Raw genomic sequence first — 23,425 nt, forward strand, 5'->3', positions numbered from 1 at the left:
ACCTTTCCTTTTTCTCTTTACAAGTACAGAATGTATACTTTCATCTAGAAGTGGACTGTTTTACGCAAAATAAAATGTTTGTTGAAAAACAAATAAAACATCCTTCCCTGGGGCCAGAGGGCAGTCTGGGACGGAAGCATGACCAGGACAGCTCACGATTAAGATTGCTTTTAGCGCTGCTCCTGGTGACCCGGGAGGTGACCTCAAATACCTGGATGGCTTAGGCACAATTCTGCAAAGATGTCACTTTCCTACATCATCAAAGCTCAGGTGAATTTTCATCATAATGAATCTCAATAATAGTCCAGCATTTCCAGACTGGGACATGGTTTTAGCGAACGGAAAACTTGACTGTTTCCATGGGTAGATAAGCCTTGGTCATTCTGCTTTGCATTTCTCCCAGCTCTACAATTAAGGTATCTTTGATACCTTCTTTTTTGGCCAACAGAAGCTTAAAAGATGAAGTGAAATGTCTAACGTACTTCAAAAGGACATACCGGGAGTGGCTGGAGGTTGGTGGACTCAGGAAGCTTGCTCTTCGGGTGATGGCCGACACCCTCCAGAATGCTCCTCTGGGCCAGGAGCCACTGAGCGTAAAGGTGCCAGGCCTTGGTCTATTCTATTTCAGAATTTTTAGTTGCACGGAGTAAATGCTGTTCCCCACGGGTTATATGCTTAGCTAGTGCTCGTGATGATTCAAACTGAGAGCGAGGGTCTTCCCCCACCTGCAAGCCGGTTACATAAGGGTTATAGGAAACAAACACCTCCGGAGTCCATTAAGTTTGAGCTGAAAACTTAGGTTTAAATAATGCAAGGTGGAGATGAGACACAGAAATCACAGAAACAAATATATGGCACACACAGACCTCCAGGACCTGCTACGGAAAGCTTTAATCACTCCATGTAAAAACAATACATTCATACATCCAAGATGGCTCCCAAGTCTTGACCATCCTCACTGGAACAGTCTATTGTATTTTGTATTTGGCATTAATACAAAACCTTCCTGTTCGTTACCGCCAAGATTTAGGAGACTGTTTCTTATAAACACAGTGTTTTTTCACCCTGAGGCTGATATTACCGAAGTGGAAAAGAAGAGTTATTATCAGCTGGAGTGTCTTTAATGCAGAATTTAAAAAATCATTTATTCATGACTCTGGAATGCTTCTCTCCCCACTCCCACCCCCAACACTATGTGATGACAAGAGAAAAGATGGCAAACGGCGGTGTCTGGTCTGATTACACTGATGATACGATTCTCAACTCGACCTACTGATGAAAACGAAGAGAACACTAACATCAATGAACTCCACACTATCACGTTTAAAAAGGTCATCACAATCAGCTCTTTCTTATCAAAGGGGAGTTGGAGTAGGTCTCAGACATGAATAACAGCACAGTTGTTACTTACAGTGTCTACTGCAGGGCACTCTGCCTACTAGAGATGAGCCAGCTAGCGAAGTGCAGAGTTCACACCGGTTGCCTGGCAAGTTTCAACCTTGGGCTCTTAGTCTCCTATAGATCAGATCGGCATGTGTCCAAGAGAGTAACAACCCCCAAAGCTACAACAGTTATCCCATTTCAAGTGATGCAAGAGGCCATCATGTTAAATTGGAAAAAAAAAAAAAAAAAAAGATAGCCGTGTTGAAGTGAGGACCACTGTAACATCGTTTTGTATGCAAATAACAAGCAGAAGAGCGAGCTTTTCAGAATCGGACTCCCTGGTGTCTCTAAGGCCCTCTTTTGGGAGCCAGTCCGGAGCAGCGGCGTGCCACCTCCCACGAGGCGGCCTGGTGACTTCCCCGCCTTTAGTTCCCTGATGACCTCGGCATGTTCCTAAGATGTGTCCTTTCTAAACACTAGCAGCACTTCATGGAAACCGGCTGTGAGTCTGCGCATCGGAATTGGGGAATCTTTGTTGTCACTTGACTGCAAAGTAGTGGACATGCAATTGCCTGAGTACTAGGTACTCCCTGTGCACGAGTTACTTTCGGCTGCACCATCACGTGTACTCTGGGCTACAATGAGGCTCTGGGGGTATGTGGCAGCTGAAGAATTACACACCTAATCATGCTCCCTACTCCTTATTTGTATGATTTCTAGATGCCTTCCCAGTTCAAGTGATGGAACGAGCGTCCCAGGCATAGACATCTACTGGATTTTTCTTGAGAAGTTAAATTACGTTCACTACCTTTCAGCCCAAACTGAGGGAAGATAATGGAGAGGGAATTTAGTATTAAACTGAGTTAGAAAAAGGTTTCCCAGGAAAGATACCAGTGTTCTTTTTTTTTTTTTTTTCCAGGTAGAATCATAGAAAATCAAGGTTGGAAAAACAACACTTAACAGTCATATGGCCAATTCCCCCACCTGACACCCAAACTCCTGTATAACATCTCTGCCTGGTTGTTGTCCAGCCTCTGCTAGAAGAGCTTGAGGGGCAGGAAGCTGTTCCAACATCACTTAGCCCTCCTTAAAACAGAATAGCCAAACAGATGCAGCAGGTAAGCAAACTTCCACTGGGCATGATTATGCACTATACCTAACTTTTCAAGAGTTAGCAGATTCTCAATTGCTACTCAAAAGAATAAACCGGATTTGTTCCACGCATCCCAGGCTTTCTGCAAATGATTCAAAATGGGGAGATACAATTTAAAAGTGTGAATTTTGTAAATCATTGCTGAATAGTGGTGGTGGGGGGGCAGCAGATAAAAATCTCTCTTAGAAGGAATCATTGTAGGGACCCCAAAACAAAGGGAAAGTATGTGTTTTAAATAATAAATAAAAGTTTCACTCTGAAGATGCAATAAAAACCTTGTGCAGTAAGTCTTGGTACAAGAATTCAGGAGCGCTGGGGGATGACACGCGGGCTGATGACGGTTAGTTCAGCAGAAGAGAAGAGGGACAAGGCCGAGTGTGCAGCCTGCTGCCCGAAGGCGTCGGGAGCAGGGCGCCCTGTCTTGATCCTCTCCTTCTGGCTTGTTTGGCAGCACTGCCAACGATTCTCTTGTTTCTATTTCTCTCAAGGTACTCAGGCTGCTTCAAGGTTTTAAATTCCACCCCCCTTCGGAAGACTAACAAAGCAACACATAGATCGGTGGACAATCATTTCAGAATTCGTTTACAAGGGCCTAGTTCCTCTGAAGGGACACCTTTAGGTCTATATTTTTATTTTTTGAACATACGTATTAATAAGTCTATTTGAGCTGAAAACATTTACCCTGAAGACACGGATGTAAACTTTAAAGACGGAGGGACTCAGCTGACTGCGTTTTGACCGCTGTCTTTCACCCCAGGTGTTAAAACAGCAATGGTATCGATCTGTAACAAACATGAGTAACAAACATATGAGTAATGGACAAAAACAAAACAACAACAAACCAACCCTAAAGTTAGTATGTCTTTTTATAGGGAGGCCCCTTTCTTCCATATCTGCTTCAAAAGTATCAGATAATTAACATTGAGCAGCTAGGTGACTGGCAAGCCGATCTCCCTGCCAAAAAGAATAAAACTTCTTCGACAGTGAAGCTTGGAAATGAACTCAATGGAAGTCTATCAAGTACTCGGGGTAGATCTGGTTGGCGTCGAACACCACGAAGACCCTGGGGTTCCAGGTGTCATCCACACAGCTGTCATACAAGTTCACGTAGCTCCCGTCTTTGGAAGGAGGGCGCACGTATTTGGAGTCTCCGTTTATGTAATCTCCAATCAGCACTCGGGCAAGAAACATAGATTTGTACGTTCTGAACAGATGCTGCTGTTGCAGGGTTACGCCGTGAATCTGGAATGTGTTTCCATGCTTTACCTCGTCTTTGCAGAAGCGGCTGGCATAAGCAGCATCTCGAGCAAAATAGGTTCCTTAAACAAAAAGGAGCCCAAAGAGCCAAGATTACTCCAAGGAGTGTATGAAACACAAGCAAAAAAAACCCACTGTGATTGTTAGGGGAAGAGACACACGGAATTGTGTAACAGGAATAGACATGGAATACTTTTGAAGAAAAGAACAGAAATCCGTCTGTTATGGACAGCTGTGATGCAGGCTGCCACTGGGATAGATCTGTTAGTACAGACCAGAGTCCCCACCACCAACACCATCCCCGTCCCCACCAAAACGTAGCAACCAGACTTGTGTTTTCAAAAAGAGTCTTATAAAGAAATCCAATACGTAAGATGGATACAAATGGTTTCTGTGATTACAAGTGACAGGACCTGCCTTGTCACTGCTCGAACCTCCCTCCCACTTCTGTTTCCTTCCACCCTTTCCCCATCCACCACCCACCCATCTAAGCATCCACTGGAGAGCACAGTGAAACCACGGGTCTGCAAAGATGATTTCAAACCCCAAGAAACCACACTTCTGTGCTACAGGGTAACCGTTCAGTAATATTTCTGGAGATGAGAGAACCTCATATCCAGGAAAAGATTTCTGGAGAGTGTGATCCTATTCACACCTGAATGTTCCAAAAGGACAACCTCACTTGTCTGCTGCCTAAAGAGGAAACCTCCACGAAGAATCCGACTCTTCCAAAATGGTAGGCCTAGGAGGCTGACATCATGAAGGGAATACTTACCCTAAAACATTTCGGAAATGAACTGCAAAGTCTCCTATTACCCAAATCCGACGGGACTTAATGTAACACCTTTCTGATCCTCTTACAGTTAAATAAATGGGATGGCCTTTAAAGTCGTTATTTTTAAAATTAATTTACTCTTAAGAATGTAGCACTTCCTGGGCTTCCCTGGTGGCGCAGTGGTTGAGAGTCCGCCTGCCGATGCAGGGGACACGCGTTCGTGCCCCAGTCCGGGAAGATCCCACATGCCGCAGAGCGGCTGGGCCTGTGAGCCATGGCCGCTGAGCCTGCGTGTCTGGAGCCTGTGCTCCGCAATGGGAGAGGCCACAACAGTGAGAGGCCCGCGTACCGCAAAAAAAAAAAAAGTAGCACCTCCCAACCCTGAGTGGTAGCCAGTTCTCTTGCTGGAGGGAAGGTACAAAATAAGGACCAAGCAAAGAAATGTCCATCCCTTGCCTTTTCCCCTGCCCTCTCTCCTTAATGTGCTTGAGTAGTGAGCACAAACTGGAGAACTCAGACTTTCACCACATCGGAAAAAAGGTGAGGATTTCTCCCATTATTCCTTGATGCTCATTAATATTCCTACTTATCATTTTGTAAAAAATAAAAAAAACAAAAAAATAGACCTACATACAATGCACACATTAGTTGATTTATTTTATAGTGCCCTATGTACTTGACATAAAGCAGTTCAGTGTATGGGTTTATCCGTGGAAAGGACTTATGCATGGAAAGTAAACGGCATAATGCAAAAATCAGCTAATCTGGATATGATGCCCCATCTGAATGACTGGGACTTGGGGGGTTATCTAATCTGGTAGAGGTGTAAAAAGTCTTCCTTCCATCTTGCACACGCAGGAAGTGGCTTTTCGGTGTCTCAGAAACTCTGAGGGTGTGCCAGGAACCCAGTACAGTAACTTTTAACTTAGTGACTCTCAAGCCCCTGAGCTACAAACAGTCAGTCCTCTCTCAGGAGAGGAGATTCTCTTCTAGCGCTCCAACTGGATTCTGATAGTTACCTTTTCCAAAGAGAGCACCGTGTATACCATTGATCCTCCAATCAAAGTTATGAATGCAAATTGCTTCCACGAATTCACTGCTGGTGCCATGAAATAGCATCTGTTCATTAATCTGAGGCACACCTCTTTTTTTCTTGAGCTGAGCCTTTTTCCTAAAAACACAATACACGGACACAAAACACACAGATATCTACCATAAGTGGCATTATGAATTTTTCAAGGAGCAAACCTCAATAGAAAGGGTAAAACAGAACACAGTTCTTTAACATACATCATAAGTGGACAAATAGGTCTGTAAAAAAATAATCTCAAATGATCTTGGACACATAAATCATCTCATCAAAAATTATTAGTTAATATTGACACTGAATGTTGAAAATTATACCAAAAACTATAGATATCCCAGACAATGCCCCATCATAGTAAAGTGACTGATCGCCTAAACCAGCCAAGCTTTACAGATGCCTAAAAATGACACTACAAACGGTAAATAATACATAGTTCACAGAGTCTTTAAACAGTGAATTCCTTGAGCACGGACCATCTTTTTATCCCCACAGTAGGACATGTTGGTTAAACTGAACTGAACTTTGCATCTTAGGGCTGGGAGGGACGTGAAGCCACCCAGTTCAAACCTCTTGCCAATGGCCAATCCTCTTCCAACACATAAAATGCTATTCAATGTAGGACTTCTTGTAATAGTAAAAAAACAAACAAACCAAAAACAGCCTAAAATTCTTTCACAGCAAAATGAATAATTATATATTTATACATGAAAGTTAAAATAATGAACTAGATCTATATGTATTAACATAGATACCTCTTGAAAAATAATGTTTAATGTAAAAAGAATGATGCAAGAAGAGACCTATAACTCAAAATAAGAATGTGTATTGTAGAGGTATACAAACATAGGTAGTAAAAAATATAAAAACATGGATAAGAAGGTATCACAGCAACTTGAGGGGGAAAGAAGGAGGAGAGGATGGGGATGGGGGAAACACTCCGCCTTGATCTCTAATGCTGTGTCTCTTAAAAAAACAAAAACAAAAACAAAAACAAAAAAACCCAGACACAAAGATGAAGAAAATGTCACAAATATTAAAATGTCAAATCTGATTGGTAGGTACACGGGTGTCTGTAAACTGTTGGCTGCATTTTCATTTAAACATATTTCATTCAAAAGATGTCTTAAAGATGAAAAAGACCCCTCCCCCGTTAGCTCTGCAGTGAGAGCTGCCCGGTGCCTGATCCGCGCGCACGTGTCCAGCACTCCCCGCCCTGCACAGCAGCCAGTCTACTGGCCATCAGCTGTAACTGTGAGAAAGTCACCCCCCGACGGTGAACCAGAATCTGCCTCCCTGGTACTTCTACCATCGGTCTTAGTTATTCCCTTCTGAACACAGAACAACCAAACACTTAACACAAAACAACTCCAAATATCCAGGAATAACTGTGAACACTGATAGGCTTTCTTCCCCAGGTGAACAGACACCACTGTCTCAACTATTCCTCCCATGGCACAGCTTCTAGGCCTTTCTCCACCCTGGACAGCCTTTAGTGGGCAGGAATCTGCTGGACACCTTCTAGTCCAAAAATGCTGGGAAGAAACAGAAACAGGGCCTAGATGTCGTGGGACGGCGCCGAGCTGAGCTCCCTCTGCACCAGGCATCATGCTACTGATGGAAGCTTGTAGTCAGTTAAAACTGCCGGGGCTTTCTCAAAGCAGGCTTCTCTAGGCTCGCTAGATTTGTGCAACTGATTTCTAAATCTCATGTAATAGGTTTATTTCAATTAAGCTCTATCTTGATATAGTAATTTTAAAAGTATAGAATTTATAAAGAGCAGGCAGCTTAGGGACTGTTCGGGGTTGGGGCGAAGGACACTTGCCCTTAAATGATGAGAGAATGGAAATGTATATGGTCTTTCTCAGAGCCCTCTGGCAGCATGTATCAAAGTTCAAATGCATACGCTTTCATCTACCGGAGACAGTCTTTTCAGACCACTAAGCATGACGTTAGGAGGATGTGCATTAAACAAACATTTATTTCAGAAGAAGCCAGCACGTTTTCACAAAGAACAAATTATGCCAACTTTCTTTTGAGACCTTTATGTACTGTCTGCCTTGTTTTTTTTACAATGCACATTTGTTGCTTTTCTAACTAAGAAAAAAATCTTTTTAAGAGAAGATAATCACATTTGTTTAGACTCACTGTTTGAATCTTCCAAGGTCTTTCTGACTCCTGATTAATTCACCCTACGAGTAAGCTTCCCCTTCTAGTTTTGAACCTTCCACAAGTGTGATAAGCAAGCCTCCTACATTTTCATCCAAATTCCCCAACAGAGGTGTGGAAGGGCTCAAGGAGAAAGCATGCACGCCATTCAAGTTACTCTTTGATAAGGCTTTTAACCTCTCACTGTTGTGGCCTCTCCCCTTGCGGAGCACAGGCTCCGGGCGCGCAGGCTCAGCGGCCATGGCTCACGGGCCCAGCCGCTCCGCGGCATGTGGGATCTTCCCGGACCGGGGCACGAACCCGTGTCCCCTGCATCGGCAGGCGGACTCTCAACCACTGCGCCACCAGGGAAGCCCCCCCTTCTAGTTTTGAACCTTTCACAAGGGTGATAAGCAAGCCTCCTACATTTTCATCCGAATTCCTGACAGAAGTGTGGAAGGGCTCAAGGAGAAAGCATGCATGCCATTCAAGTTACTCTTTGATAAGGCTTTTTTAACCAGACATTACTTTCTCCCTCTGTATGGTCACCCGGCACCCATCTCTCCATCTCGCCTCCATCGTAAGGACCTTTCTCAACCACTCGTAGAAATCAAGTTACACTGTCTAAGGGGCTTATCCACCTACCACTATGGCAGTCCTCTTAGTTAGCGGAACATCAGTGAATTCATTCTGGTTTTTTCTAAGCAAACATTTCTTTAACATATGTCCTTCAAATATTAAGCTTCACGGTCTATAATGACTAGAATCCACGCTATAATCAGGATATTCACTCGTCACTACTTTTCAGGTGTAGAATGAACTTTGGTTTGAAAATTCACTCGAGTCTCTCTTAGATAAGATAAATGAAGGGGTGGTTAGTGAAAGAGCCGAAGTGTGGGCACTGAAACTGCTCAGTCACTGGATAGGTACAGCGTCTATGGGATGGGGTGGTCACAGCTCTGCACCCCCCACGGTGTGCACGGTTTACTTTAGTGCCCATCGCCAAGGCACCCAGGACAAGCGGAGACTCACACTATGACCTTGCTCTAGAAAGGCTAACACTGGGTTCCAGGGCCTCTTGGGCTCCAGTTAAACCTTCAGGGAAAGTCACAGGATTGAAACCAAACTAGGTTCTCCACCACCCTGCCCACCTTTGCCCAACCCCACACTCATCTCTGAACTTACTGAAAATGCTGTTGCACCCACTTCTCAAAGATGTCTTAAAAGTACCCTCCCCCCCCAGGGACTAGGGTGCCAACCGGGCCAGGCTGGGTGTGCCCCACATTCCAAATGCAGCAGGAAGAGCTTCGCGCTCTGGACTGAAATAGGTTCGTCCAGTTTAGACCAGCGGTTCTCCCTCCTGGCTGAACACCGGAATCACTTGTAGGCCTTTTTAAAGATAAAACTGTCAGAACGCAGAGGCTCTGATTCAGTGGCTCTGGGATGGGTGACAGATGCCCATACAGGTTAAAGAGCTTCCCCAGGTGATTCTGACAGGCAGCCAGGATGCAGAACCTCGCACCTAAATCAGCCTTCTTAACAAAGCAGCAGCCTTCCCTGCTCTTATTTCCTGCTGCCGTATCCTTCCCAACCCTGGACCAACCCAACCGTGTCCCCTCACTGCTCTGGAATTGGGAGTGCTGGAATCAATCAAACAACATCGCCATGGTTCCCACCCCAAATCCGCACGTTCCCACGTCAGCTCAGCCCTCGACACTGATGGAGACCCCATGGTTCCCAGGTTAGCTCTTTCTCCCCACCCCCGTCCCGTGTTCCACAGTGGCTGTTTCCTGTCTCCGCTTTTCCTCTCTCCCTCACATCCCCCTCCCTAGCACCTCATTCTCTGCAGGCGACCTCACTGCTTCTTGCCCCAAGGAAACGAAGTATCAGGAAGGAACTCCCTGACCTACCTCATCTCCGATCCCCTCCCCCTCCTCATCTGTAAATCTAACTGGACCACCCTGTCTCTCTCCTTCTGACCCTGTATTCTCTGAGTCCCACCCCATTACCCCGTCCTCTCTCTGCTGTCTTTTAAACTCTCCCTCTGCATAGGTTCTTTCCTATAATAATGTGAATCTCCTCAGGTCTCTCCCATCTTTAAATTCGAAAAACAAAACCAAGCGCCCTTCCCGCGCCCACATCCCCACCTTCTCACATCTCTCACTCTCCTCACTGCCCAGCGCCTTGAAAGAGTTGCCGGCGTTTGCTGTACACACAGTATAGCCTCTACCAACGCTGCTCTCGCCTAGGTACCAAGGATATTTTATTGCAAAATCCAAAGGACATGTTCAACATTCATCTTTCTTGGCGTCTCTGCCGTATGTGACCCTGAGGATGACACATACCTGTGTCAACCAGGTTCTTCCTTTGGCTCCCGTGACTCCACATTCTATGGGTTTTCTTCCGCTTCATGTGGTCACTTCGCTTCCTCCCTGAGCTTTCTCCTCCTCTGCTCGTTCCTTCCAGAGTTTGGTCCTTACCCCCTTCTTTTCCTAATCGACATCAATACCTGGTCACCTTATCAATTCCTGTGGCTTCTGTGACCCCACACTTTCCAGTAACTCCAAAACCTGTATCTCTGTCTACACGGCTCTCCTGAGCTCCCAACCCGCGTGTCAACTGCTGACCCCGCCCCGTCCTCCCCAGACCAAAACCTGTTCCTACCCATTTCCCTCAGTCAGTGAGAACAAATAAGTCTGAATCCTTGGAGTTATCTTTCCCATCTCCCCTACCCACCCCATCATGCACGTTAAACCGAGTACCAGGCAATAGCATTCTATATCTTTAATAGCTCAGAACAGTCCTCTTCACTGCAGTGGTACCGACAGCACCTTGACTCAGGCCATCCAGTGTGTCCCATTTGTAACGACTGAAACAATTTCCTAAGTTGGTTGGTCACCCTTTCTAACCAGTTTCTCAACCTCAGCACTGCCGACGTTTTGGGCTGGGGAGCTCTTTGTCGTGTGGCCCGTCTTGTGCACCGCAGGATGTTTAGCACCCCTGCCCTCCGCCCCGCAGATGCAGTGGTCACCCCCATCCTACCCCACGACGATCAAAAACAGTTCCAGTCTTTGCCAAATGTCCCCTGGTGGGCAAAATCACCCCTAACTGAGAACCACTGCTTTAAACGCCTTCTCCACAGTGCAGCCTGATAAATCATTTTTCTAAAATGCACATCAGCTCCATCACTCCCTTGCTTAAAGTCCTGCAATGGCTTTCCACTGTCCCAGGGAAAAAACCCAAACCCCTTAGTTTGTTTACAAGGCCCCGCGTGGCCTGGCCTGTGCCAACCCTCTGACCCAGACGCCAGGTCAGTCCAACTCATAAGGCTGATGGAGGAAATCACACGACCACCCCGTGGGTCTCCCACAAACCCCCGCACGCTCTACCTCCCGAGTCCTTTTCTAGCATCTTCTCTCACCATTCATCCTATCTTCTGTCCTATTTGAAATCCTCTCAATATTGTACATTCCCTCTTGTCATCGATCTCTGGCCCATGCTGCTCCCGATGCCTGGGGTGCCCTCCCCTCTCCTCCCGCGTCCAGCCTAGATGACACGGGCTTAGGAAGTGCTCCGTGACACCCCACACACAACCTACTTCTGTCCAAGCTCTGGTCCTGTGCACTCTTACATCCCGAGTGCCTAGAACAGTGCCTGGCACAAAGCTGGTTCTGGAACATATTTCTGGAAGAAGGGAGGAAGGAAGGAAGGCCTGGACAACATGCAAACTGACATCTGCTGGACTCATGTGGGCTTCCCGCCTGTATACTGAGTCACAGGTTACATGACAATGGGGTGGACGAGTTTATTTTCGTCCTTCAGGCAGAGATCAGAATGACAGGCTGTCCTTAAAATGCGACTCAGTATTTTCCGCTGTCACGGCAGGTGGCAGGTTCATTTCCCATCACAGATTTCTATAGGCTGACCTCACATAACATCATGAATGGCATCTACAGAGTAAAAACATCTCCAGTGAGATTCTTAGTATATGATGTGTTGGGGATTCACTGGAACATTTCTACCACTAGGAATTAATTGAGGTTTAAAATTACGAGGAAGACTGATAGGAATTCCACCTCAGAGGCCTGATTAAGAAGAAGGAATTAAGTCTTCATCAGAACCTTTTAGGAAAACTTACTTTATTCACTGAGAGAATAAGATCAAAGAAGACGGAGGCTTCCATACTCCTCCACAGAAGAATCACCTAAACAAGACCTGAATAAAACCTAAACTCAGTTAAACTCAGTACTGTCAGAAATAAAAGTGGTCTGGGCCCAAAGACTCAAAATTGCAAAGAATACAAGCTGAAAACCCTTATTTTATAATATAAACTATTATGAGAATAAAACCTGGAGTTTACTCAGGCTGTAGGAACTGACCTACCAGAAGCATGAAAGAATTCCGCATATTATCACCAAACAAAAGTCAGCCTGATTTTCAAGTATATGAGAATGAAATGAGTTAAGGCCTGGGATTTGCTTTAAAATACTTCAGCAACAACAATAACATAGCAAAAGAGGAGATAGATTATGATGGTAAATCTAGATAAATGTTAAATCAGGATGATGGATACACAGGGTTCATGACATCAGACTCTATTATTTGACATTTTCCTGACTAAAGGTTAAATGCTTGTATTAAAAAATATTAGAAATCAAACCTTGAACACAGATTTAATAAAAGTATTTCAGAAAATCACTTATTTTAAGTAATGCTTATTATTCAAAAAAATACAGCACAATGTGTTCATGTGGACAACACCTGTTAAGTTTCTTGTAATGGGCTTTATTTTTAGGTTAAGTGCACACCAAAGCAATCCAATGGGTCATCTCCAACCTAAATTGAGTAATGAATGGAGATTTTAAATCTAGAACATAAACTCTGGGCTAAGCAGGGAATTTGAAGGTACGTTTTACAATGTCCTTCAAAACTAAAAACAAGCAAATGACTTACAGGCTGGGAAGTCTGAGCCAACAAAGTCATAGTAACAGAACTAAACAGCTCCCCAGACCCCCTGGTAATGCTGATTCAGCCACGATGCCCAGCTCGAAACTCTGAAAGCAGTGCAGAAGAGGCTGTCAGACAGTGTTGTACGGGATGCTGGTGCTGGCTTACAGAGCAGCTCTCCCTGAGGATGCGGAAAAGAGCTGAAAAACCAGGTCAAAACACGTACAGTGCATCTACACAGCTCACGTGGTGGTACCACTGACAATGAATACGATTAAACATTTGTGCTTCACCGTCTCTGAGACTGTAAAAGTCTCAGAGGCCAAGGAGGGGGGTCAGAGTAGAAACTGTCTCACCTGCAAAAGAACTCCCACAGGTCTAGGTTTTGAATTCTCTGAATTCTTTTAATTCTGCTGCGATCCACTGTTTTCCCAAAGAGACTAGCAACTTCATTGTATTCATGTGTTTGATTGTGCAAAGGAATGAGCTGGAAAGAGAAGTTTGCACAGTTTTACTGGGGTTCTTTCCAACCTCTCCCACCTGCAGTTGGTCAGTGCTGCTCTCACCTGATAGGGCAGGTCGGTATTCACATTCTCCCAGTGGAGTGGCATGGGGATGGCCTCATTTTCACAGATATAACTTTAAATAGAAAAGACAAAAAAAAAAAAAAAAAAGACACAACAAAATATTAGAATCACTGTCAATGACTTAGACGTTTTCTCCCAAGCTGAATTTTCATGCTGCGGTACTGTGACAAATGCAAATTAAATGTAGTCCTTGGTTTCTTTATTTTAAAATATTTATTGAATATCCGCTTGTGTGCAGCTTTTTAGGGGCTGAATTGAGACATCTGATGGGAAACGTCTAATCCTACATAACATTAAAATTTCAAAAGTAGTCGTTTAATTCAGTCTTTTCTTATTTTTTCAGAATTTCTTTTAAATGTAGGAAGATTTTAGGTGAAGAAAAGGAATTTCCAAGAAGAAGATCAAAAATTCTTGATTAAAAAAACAAACCTCTTTAACAGATATATACTGCCTATTAAATACCATCCAAAACCCTCGGCTGCATGTTCAACATCCTTCAAGATCTAACTCAAACCTAAACCTTTCTCTCTTTATTGTCCACTATCCCCCTGCACAGTCCGCATGAACTCACTCAGCGCAGAAGCCAGTAAAGTTATCCACCATGTTTAAGCCACTGGATGTGAACACAGAAAAAAACAATGATCTTGGCGAGCTGGATGGCAAAAGGCTGTGACCGATAATATTGATATGAATCCTTTTCCTGGTGACTGCAGGTTATGGAAGACATCCATAAATTTCAAGCCTATCTTTAGCAAATTTTTTAACTCGTTTTAACTTTGGGAAGATCACACAATCGTATGATTTAAAGATGAATAGGTATAAAAAAGTGAACGGTGGATGGTTTCCCTCCCACTCCAGTCCTTGGGCTTCTCACCTCTTGCTCTTCTCACTTCTCACCTCTACTGTTTTTAGTCTCTTGGGTATTCTTCCAGAACTTCTCTAGGTTAACACAAGCCTTTTTTTTTTTTTTTGCACACACGAATGGTAGCATAATCGTGTGTCTTTTGCAGCTGCTCTTTTTTTTCACTATGTTCTTAGAGATCCTTGCATATCAGTAGGTAAGACAGCATCCTAGCACAGAGCCTGGCACAGGGCAGACACTGTTGCATGGACACACCCCTACTGATTACAAGTCCCCAACTGATGACATTTAGCCTTTTTCAACTCTTTGCTACTGTTAAGGATGCTGCAAAGAACAAGTCTGTCCCTTTGTCACTGTACACGGCCACGTGTCAATTTTTAGGATAACATCTTTGAAATGGCATTTCTGAGTCAAAGAATATATTTATTCATGATTTTGACAGAAACTGCCGAAGTGCCCTCCTCGAAGGCTATACTCATTGACATTTCCCCCAGAAATGTAGAGAATGCCTATTTGCCAACAACCTCTCCAAAGGAGTGTGTTGTCAAACTTGAGAATTTTTGTCAATCTGATGGTAAGAAATAATCTGGTATAATCTGTATTTCCCTTATTACGAGTGAGGTTGCATGAACTGTTCAAATTCTTCTAAGAATTCTTCTGTTCTCATCCTTCTAAGGGGTTACTGGTCTTCTACTTAGAGATTCCAAAAAGTACTTCAAATACTATACAGATGAACCCTTTGACTGTGATACCGAGTAACAATACCTTTCCCAGGTTTTCTTTGTTTTTTTTTTTTGTATGTTTACTTTGCCTGATGTATCTTTTAGCTATGGAGAAGATTTCTGTTTGTTTGTTTAATGTTTGTAGCCTTAATTATAAATTCCTTGTCGACAGGAAATGTACGATTCACTTTGCATGTCAAAAAATGCTCAGTGTATTCCTGTAATAAATAAACATCGGTGTATCAATACCTCCTCATCTTCACCACTCTGCTGTATCCTAACTGTTCTTCCTCTCTTATTATCTTGTTTTTTGTCCTCTGTTGTCGTTAGTTCTCTCCCTCTCCTATCTTTGTTCTATGGCTCGTATAGTCTGTGAGAGAACAAAGTGCTTGACCTCAATAAGTGCTTCTCCCCACCAAAGGGTACCAGATATAATAACACACAGTTGCAATAACAATTTTCCATTATTATGTCTCATTTTTCTCCCAGATTCCACACCCCTTGAAGATAAGTAATTCCTTTATTAAAACCCTTACACTTAAGAATGAGGATGTGATGTAGCTGGGAAGGAAGTAAGATTCTCTCCCTTCCACAGAAGTACTAGAGCATTCATTATATAAGTACTTGAGTAACTTTTAAATCATGACCCAAAAATGTAAGCCGAAAGTCTCAAGAAGCTAACTGACGGAAACTTTTAAAATGTCTATCTTTAATCCTTTCAAAATGTCTCCTTGAAAGGAACAAATGGGCATCTCCTACAATTCACATGCTAGCATTGTTTCTGTTTCATTTTAAATTCTTTGAACAGCAGGGATTTCAATACTTGATTGAGGAATCGTTCCAGAAAACAGGAGACATGCCCTTCAACTCCATTCATATGAATAACAAATATTTATTCTCTTCTGGCATTTATACTCTCTTTTCAGGCTATAGACAGCAGGAGACAGAAAAAGGAAAACTTGCCACCCAGATCCAGGGAGCAGGGGGCTGTGCCCCTGTCCCATGCATCCCCATCTTCCCAGGTCCCCTTTAGTCACTACAGATTTGAAATTACTTCTAGGAGTTGCCCAATGGGGTTCAGTGCAGGTGAGGACAAAGTGGGTAATTACCTAGGATTTATGGCCCAAATAACTGGATGGTCCTGTGAGAGTCTTTCCAAGCTAATTAAAACTTACCTCAGTAGGTTACGTTAAGGATTTATAGCAGAGAGCATAAAGCATTTTGTAACTACCATGCAAAGTGCTCTAAAGAATTGAAAAATACAAACATAGAAGGGGAAATGAAAAGGACAACAGGAAAGGAAATGCCAGCAGAAAATAACAATACTGCTCTTGCATCAATGAATGTGAAATTCAGTACAGAAAAGATCAATATTAAGATTATTAAATAACCTACCGAAACATTTTCAGTTTATTTGTTCCTCTGTTAAAGATTAAGGAAGACAAGAGAGAGAAAAAGCCCACTCTGGCTTTCCACCCCATTCTCTCCACAATACCTGAAAGCACTGATAGAAAAAGGGGCTCTTTTTATTAAGCGCTGTTTTCCAGTGGTGAGATTCATCTGCTTCATTTCTGTGCAAAAAGACAAAGATGTTAGATAAGTCACAGAAACACACTGTGCTCTAAATTGTCATGAAAATTTCTAACCACGCTACATGATGGTCAGGGAATCATGGAGCTTTGGGAGTAGCTACTAAGCACAGTATATTAGGGATACCTGACCAACATCTGTTTATCATGGCATAAAAAGCAGCTTCATCGCTTGATCTAAGCTCACACAGGAGGAAGCTAACCTCATACACGGCTCAGTATGTAAGGTCTATCCCTTTCTGTAACCATACTTGGGTTAAACTGACTTGAAAAACGGAGAGTTCTCAACTTAGGAAAATTAAGAGTACTAGAAAGAGAAAGAAATTACAGTACTGAATCTTCTGGTTGGCTTCTTAAGTGAAAAAGGTTACTTTGATTTCTCCAAAAATTTTGGAAATGATTAAAAAGATACATTACCATGATAAAATGTGTACAATTCAGAGTTTCAAAATTTTGTACATTTCTTGCCTTCTCTTTAAATTGTACACCTAAACCGAAAAAACAGAAAACCTAGCTAGACTCAACACAGACTTACAGGAAAGATTCTAGTGATGCAAGACTAATGAACCAACTAAAGTATCATTTTCTTCTTTCCTCTGTTCCTCAGCTGTGGCAATATTTACTAGGTCCCCCTCTTCATTCCCGCAAAGTTAGGTGCTAAGCCTTAATGTGAGATTCTCGTCAGTTTACCTTGTCTAACTGGCATCATTCCACTCCAAGATAAAGGGGTTCACCCATCCAGGCCAGTGCTGTGTGAAGTGTGTTTGCCCTTTCCGTATTCTCCTAGGATCTGCACACGCTGGCGTGACCACCGCGCAGGGAAAAAGAAAGGTCATCCCAGCACGTGCAGGGAAGCCTGTGTTGCGTTCTTCTCATACCACCTCGTTTTGAGTTTGCTCTTCACCATTTTCATAGAGAAGCCGAGCTGGCTTGTGGCAGAACCACGGGGGCTGACTTTACAAGTGGTGCATGGGGAATGCTACTGCCTGGGCCTCTGAAACAGTGCCATCACACAGAGGAGCGGGAGCTGGCGCTATTATATGTGACTCCTGTTCTTTGATAAAGACTTAAATAAACTGCACCGTCTGAGAGAAAACTTCCAAAAAAATACAGCTTACTGGAAAATATCCTTTCAGAAAATGTGGCTTGCTGGGCTACCGACCAAAAGCTCTGACAAACTCCGTGCTCTGCATGAAGCTTGATGTCTGCACATTGTGATGTCTCAGTATGGCTTCAACACTGACAGGTGTACACGAGACTGAAGTGTCTGCTGACACCTTCCGTCTAAGACGAATGTCGGGCCCCCTTAAAGGCAGCCTATTTGCCTAATGTCGTAAAATATATGATGCCTAGTCAGTGGCTTTAACTCTTGATTAAAAAAAAAAAACTAACTCTGGGGGCACAACAGTCATTAGAGATCTGATTCCATCAGTGTCTTAGTGGACAAATCTCCTGCAGCATGTCTGGGCCTTGGATCCTCCAAGGGAATCTCCTAGGGTTTCAACACCCTCCCTCACCACAGTATAGCACTGACTCTGTCATAAGGACTCTACTCACAGAAAATAGGAAAGAACATCTAGAGGACTGAGCTGTGGGGCAGCCCAAAGGCGCTTTTGTTAAGAAAGCCTCTCCCTCCAGGTTTAGTTTGCCTCTAAGCAATAAACAGCTGAGGCTGGCAGCTTGAAACTGCAGGGTGAGTCCAACAGGTTTCTCATGGGGTCCCTAAAAACATGCCCATGTATCATGGATGAAGTATAAAGCAGGGATGATTTCCAGATTAGCTGGTTAATCTGTGAAAGAGCCAACAAAAGCAGAAAGTGGCAGGAGGCAGTGTCCATTGAAGAGTAGTTTTCTAGGAAAGACACCAAGAGATGGGTCATTCAGCTGAACTTTGGTCCTAAAACTCCATCCAGCTACCTGTGACTCTGTCGTGTAACCTCTCTGACTGACCCTTAAAATACCTGACGGATCCTACCTATTGCAAAAGGCTGAGAGGATGATGAATAAAACAATGGCTTAGAGGTGTTCTGTGTTCCTTAGAAGAGAAGCATTACAGGAAAATACATGACAATCTCCATATATGGCAGTATCTATAAGCATATAAATAACCTTTATAAAAGGCAATGTTGCTCAAAAAGATTTTAAATCTTGAATTTTTGTACAGGTATTTTTATGTGTTACAAAAAGGATTTTCTCTGTTGTTTGCAAGTATGTCAACTAATCCTGATTTTCAGAACTGCAGATTTCACCATATCAACATACTAAGAACACACAACTATTAGGGAAAAAAACATACCTGCAAAGTCTATCTTGTAGCTGAATTTGGAAGTAGTAAAAGAAATGGAGCCACAAGGGTTTGTTTTGAAGCTTTTTTCGATATCTTCACTGCTAACTGAACACTGAATGTTGGTATCCGGCTTTAAGACAAACCAGAAAGTTCATTTACCAGCTGTTCACAGGAATGGCTTGGCCACAAAGGCAGTAATGGGGGACGGAGACAGAGAGTGGAGGGACAGAGGAAACGTACTAATCACCTGTTCTAGTTCCCAACACACGGGGAGAACCACAGCTAAGACAGCATATGGAAAATAGCTTAAGGATTTCCAGCAAAGAAACTTCGATAACTGGTTATAAGGACTTTTTCCAAAGTATTACAGTGTTTCCAAATTATTGCCAAAATTACACATCTTAAGTGGCTCAAATCAAATCTTCTTTAAGTAGCCTTGTAAGAAAAAAAAAAAAAAAAAAAAAAAAGTCCTCAAGCTCTTGAGTATGGGTTCAGGTCTCAGCTTAACCGTTAACGAGCTGTGTGGCTCAAGACCAATTACAGTAACTTCTCTGAGTTGCACTGTCTTTGGCTGTAAGACAGAGTGTAGCATCTGCTTTCGGGTTGCTGTGAGGCTGGAGGAGAAGACATCTCTACACCCCCAAACCTAACACCAGGAGCACAGAGGCGTTTAAGACCGGCTTGGTCGCTTCCCCTTCCCTTTGTCCAGCAAAGCAGGCCTGGCCTTGCTCACATGTGCCGAGACCACGTACCCCTCAGTCACGCTTGCACTCTGGACATACAGAAAACACACACCGTGTCTTCTAAGTAAACACTGTGAAAACCTGGGGAAAGGAAAAGGACCAGAAGAATTTCTGATTTTTCTTTTCGTTCCGCCCTCTGACTTCCCTGAGGTTTGATTTCTTTCGGGTGCTGCCCGGACTCCCTTTTCACACCGGCACCACGGTGCTCGGTGAGTCGAAACCCCGCCTGCTCCGCCCGAGGGGCGTTACCTGAAACATGTGCCACTTCCCGCACTCGGCCAGGAAAAACCAGCCCCACTGCGTGTCCGAGGTGTCCATCTCATCCGTCTCGCTGTTTGTAGTCTTGGGTAAGAATTCTTCCGCTCTGTGGAACATCTTCTGAAGTGCCGGGAAGAGAGGAAGAAATCGTTCTTTTAATAACCCGTGTGCTTTTCACATAGCATTTTTCTTCTCACAAAGAGCTGTATTCCAACAGTGATGTTGACAAATAGCATTCTATCTCGCACACTGGCTCTGAAGATAAACATTTTAAAATGTTAGATTATCACATCTGCACATCTTTCTTGGACATGGGCCTTAACATTCCAGTTTTTTAGCAGCAACTGCTACAGAAATGATTTGGGTGTTTTGGGTTAATTGCTTATAAGAAAAATTCTACAGTAGACTGTTTAGAAAGAAAAAGGAAAGATTCAGTTTGGGATTATGAAATAACCACAAATTTAATTTTTTGTTTAAACTGTCCACGATCTGATTAAAAAATCTGGTCTTTATTTTAAAAAATGTTGAATATCCTCACACTTAACAAATAAGACAAACAATCAGACACTTAGGGGGATATATCAATGCCCACGCAACTACTTAAGTAAGCTGTATCAACACCTATAAGCACTCCAGATTCTCAGTTTAATGCCAAGAAATTTCTGTCTTATCAAATGTTCACGTATTTGGTCAAAAGGATCCACTATCACAACTAGTTAAGATTTTTGTTTTAAATATTCGTATTTCGGGAATTCCCTGGCAGCCCAGGGGTTAGGACTCGGCGCTTTCACTGCCGGGGCCTGGGTTCAATCCCTCGTTGGGGAACTAAGATCCTGCAAGCCGCTCAGCGTGGCCAAATAAATAAAGTATTCATATTTCATTTAGTGGCACAGAAAGATGTTTATAACATATAGTGCTGAGTACAAAGAATGTTACGATAAATAGAAATAGTATGACCCGATTTTAATAAAAAATACATCTATATTTACCCACGTGAATGTTTGTGTATGTATCTGTATGTGTGGGTATACGCATATGTACATACACACAGAAAAAGTCTGGATGGATACATAAACATTTATCATAGTTTTTCCTGAATATTAGGATCATAATAATAGTAATCCTTATAGGGCTCTTCCTATGTGCCAGGTGCTGTCCTCAGTACTGCACAAATATTAAGTCATTTGGGCCTCACAACAACCCTTTAAGATATGTACTATTAATACCTCAAATTTATAAATGAGGAGGTCACACAATGGGGAAGCCAGGATTCAAACCCAGGCAGTCTGGATCCAGGGTCTGCCCATGTAAGCACCATAGAATACTACCTTATACTTCCTTATCAATGACGTTATAATCTTGCCTATATTATGTACACATTATTTTTGAAAAGTTTTAAACACTCTTGGGTGGAGACTGTGATGAAAAAGAGGTCATCAGAAAAGGGGCGAAGAAGTTAGTCAAAGAAGATTCAGCTTTATCTGGAATGCGGCTTTCTGTCCTCAGTCTTTAAGGGTTTTTAAATTATTAATTTAAATTTGCGCAGCTAATACATGAAAATCTCTCCCTGCAAAAAAACCAGAGCATTTAAGATAAAGCTAAAGACTCTTTTTGACTATCATTTCCATTCCTGGCACCTCTCACCTTCCTTCACCAGGGTTAATCAATACTGTTTGCTTACTGTGCAACTTTCAGGCTTTGCTCTCTCTCTCTCTGCGTGTGTGTGTGTGTTTCATCTTAGACACACATATAAACTTATATGGCTTCTGCTGATTTGTTAAAAATGTGATTTCCTATATCTCTGTGTTTTTTTTTTTTTTTTTCTTTCTTTTTTTTTTTTGCGGTATGCGGGCCTCTCACTATTGTGGCCTCTCCCGTTGCGGAGCACAGGCTCCGGATGCGCAGGCCCAGCGGCCATGGCTCACGGGCCCAGCCGCTCCGCGGCATATGGGATCCTCCCAGACCGGGGCACGAACCCGTATCCCCTGCATCGGCAGGTGGACTCTCAACCACTGCGCCACCAGGGAGGCCCGTGTTTTTTTTTTAACAAAGAATATGTACTATACTTGGGTAATTTGGAAAATATTTGCTTTAAATTTCATTGCTTAAAGTGTACAGAAGTGGTGTAACCTGGGATAAGCTTCCATGGTCTTGTTAAGGCCACAGCTTCCTCCTCACAGAACCTAGATGAAAAGCTCCTTCCTCCCGGGGCTGCTGGGAGAGGTGACGCTCGGTACTGCAGTGAAGTACCAGGCACAGTACCTGAGCTCAGGGAATGGGGCTTGTTATTTTCTCATTCACTTTTGGAAACTCTCTCCAAGGGATGCTTTATGATTATGTTCGGGATTTTTCCTTCATGTTTTAAAGTGGATTGGCCACTAAGAAATGAAAACCAGAACACCCTAAGAGCAAGAGCTACAGATTTGGGGCCCACTATTTACCTTATCTATTTTAACCCAATGAAAAAGGCAATGATTTAAAATTTAAGATCAGTTGTGTAGGTTAACTATTCACAACACCTGCTCTTCCTTCTAGTATTTATTGTTCACATAATTTGCTCATTTTACTCTGAGAGACAAAGAAAGTGAGAGTGATTTAAGTTTATTTTTCTTCTGAAAATAACCAGAAAAATTTGGAAGGATGAGATTCAAGGAAATAGTTAAGATAAAAATGTGGCTTATGAGTTCCATCTAGGAGAAAAGGGAATGGGAAATACGAAAGCCCCCTTTACACAGCATACATGCAACATGTGTGCTTTGCTACGTCACCCTGTTCCCAAGACCACACCGTGAGCCAGGTTACAAGTGGACGTGTTTCACAAAAGTCCTTTCAGAGCATCCTGTCATCAGCAGCTCTCGCGGGGGGAGGCGGGCAGGACAGACTCATCTCATATGCATCCCTATGCGGAGAGGGAAGCACCACAGACAGCTACCACTGCCCTGAAGCGCTTCAAATTTTATAAAATTCCTTGTAAGTTTACACGAATTTTTTCCTCTACAACCCAAAGCACAAGAGAAGTCACTCTCCAATTAACTTTAGGGAAAAAAACTGAAGCAGAGAAGATACAATTATGTTGTCTAGAATCATGGAGCTGGCACTTCAAAGAAGATTCTAGAAACACCCGAGGCCTCCGGACGGTCAGCTCTTCCCTAAGCTGTCGGTCCCCTGCCTCGTTTTCCTACATGGACAGTTGTTCCTTCTCTCCTCTGGGTCCAAAGCTGAATGTGACTGCTTTGCTTCACAGATGCTATGGCTTTCTTTCCAAAGACTCAGACTCACTTCAGAAGACTGACTCTTATGGTTCTCTACAAGTTCGTCCTCCAAAGGAATGGCTATTCTGTATAATTAGGCTCAAAGAGTTAGGTCAAGCTTCAATGAATAACTTTAAAATACTGTAACCAGAGTAGTAATGGATCCAGGATAGAATACATTTACAGGCAACAAAAGGAGTGTGTGCCAGTTGTCCACCAGGGAAAAGGCAGTGAATGAATGTTAGCGGAATGAATTAGATCAGCCACAACACCATAATCTGCCTTGCTTTTCTGGTTTTTGACTGGCAGACGATGATACTTCCTGCACTTCAGGCTGAGAAGGACAAAAAAGCTAGTATAAATTGGAAAAGCGTTTTGT

At 43.1% G+C, this 23,425-nt stretch overlaps 1 protein-coding gene across 7 annotated transcripts in view; it reads right to left on the minus strand.

The window, feature by feature from the left end:
• Positions 1-3,384: 3,384 nt before the first annotated feature.
• PARP11 (poly(ADP-ribose) polymerase family member 11) overlaps positions 3,385-23,425 on the minus strand; it is a 34,485-nt gene continuing 14,444 nt past the window's right edge. For 4 of the 7 annotated variants that reach the window (XM_081249627.1, XM_081249629.1, XM_081249631.1 and 1 more), the window contains 7 exons: positions 19,787-19,915; positions 18,804-18,924; positions 16,414-16,489; positions 13,314-13,386; positions 13,104-13,234; positions 5,588-5,739; positions 3,385-3,855 (listed from right to left, as the gene is read on the minus strand). In XM_081249627.1, the coding sequence (XP_081105753.1) occupies positions 3,539-3,855; positions 5,588-5,739; positions 13,104-13,234; positions 13,314-13,386; positions 16,414-16,489; positions 18,804-18,924; positions 19,787-19,915 (999 nt within the window). In that variant the 3' untranslated portion in view covers positions 3,385-3,538. Of the gene's footprint in view, positions 3,856-5,587; positions 5,740-13,103; positions 13,235-13,313; positions 13,387-16,413; positions 16,490-18,803; positions 18,925-19,786; positions 19,916-23,425 lie in introns of those variants that run through there. The other 3 variants (XM_081249628.1, XM_081249632.1, XM_081249633.1) reach the window with 2 other exon arrangements.

Source organism: Mesoplodon bidens (genome assembly GCF_964165515.1).
Source record: "Mesoplodon bidens genome assembly, chromosome: 11".
NCBI classification, from domain to species: domain Eukaryota; kingdom Metazoa; phylum Chordata; class Mammalia; order Artiodactyla; family Ziphiidae; genus Mesoplodon; species Mesoplodon bidens.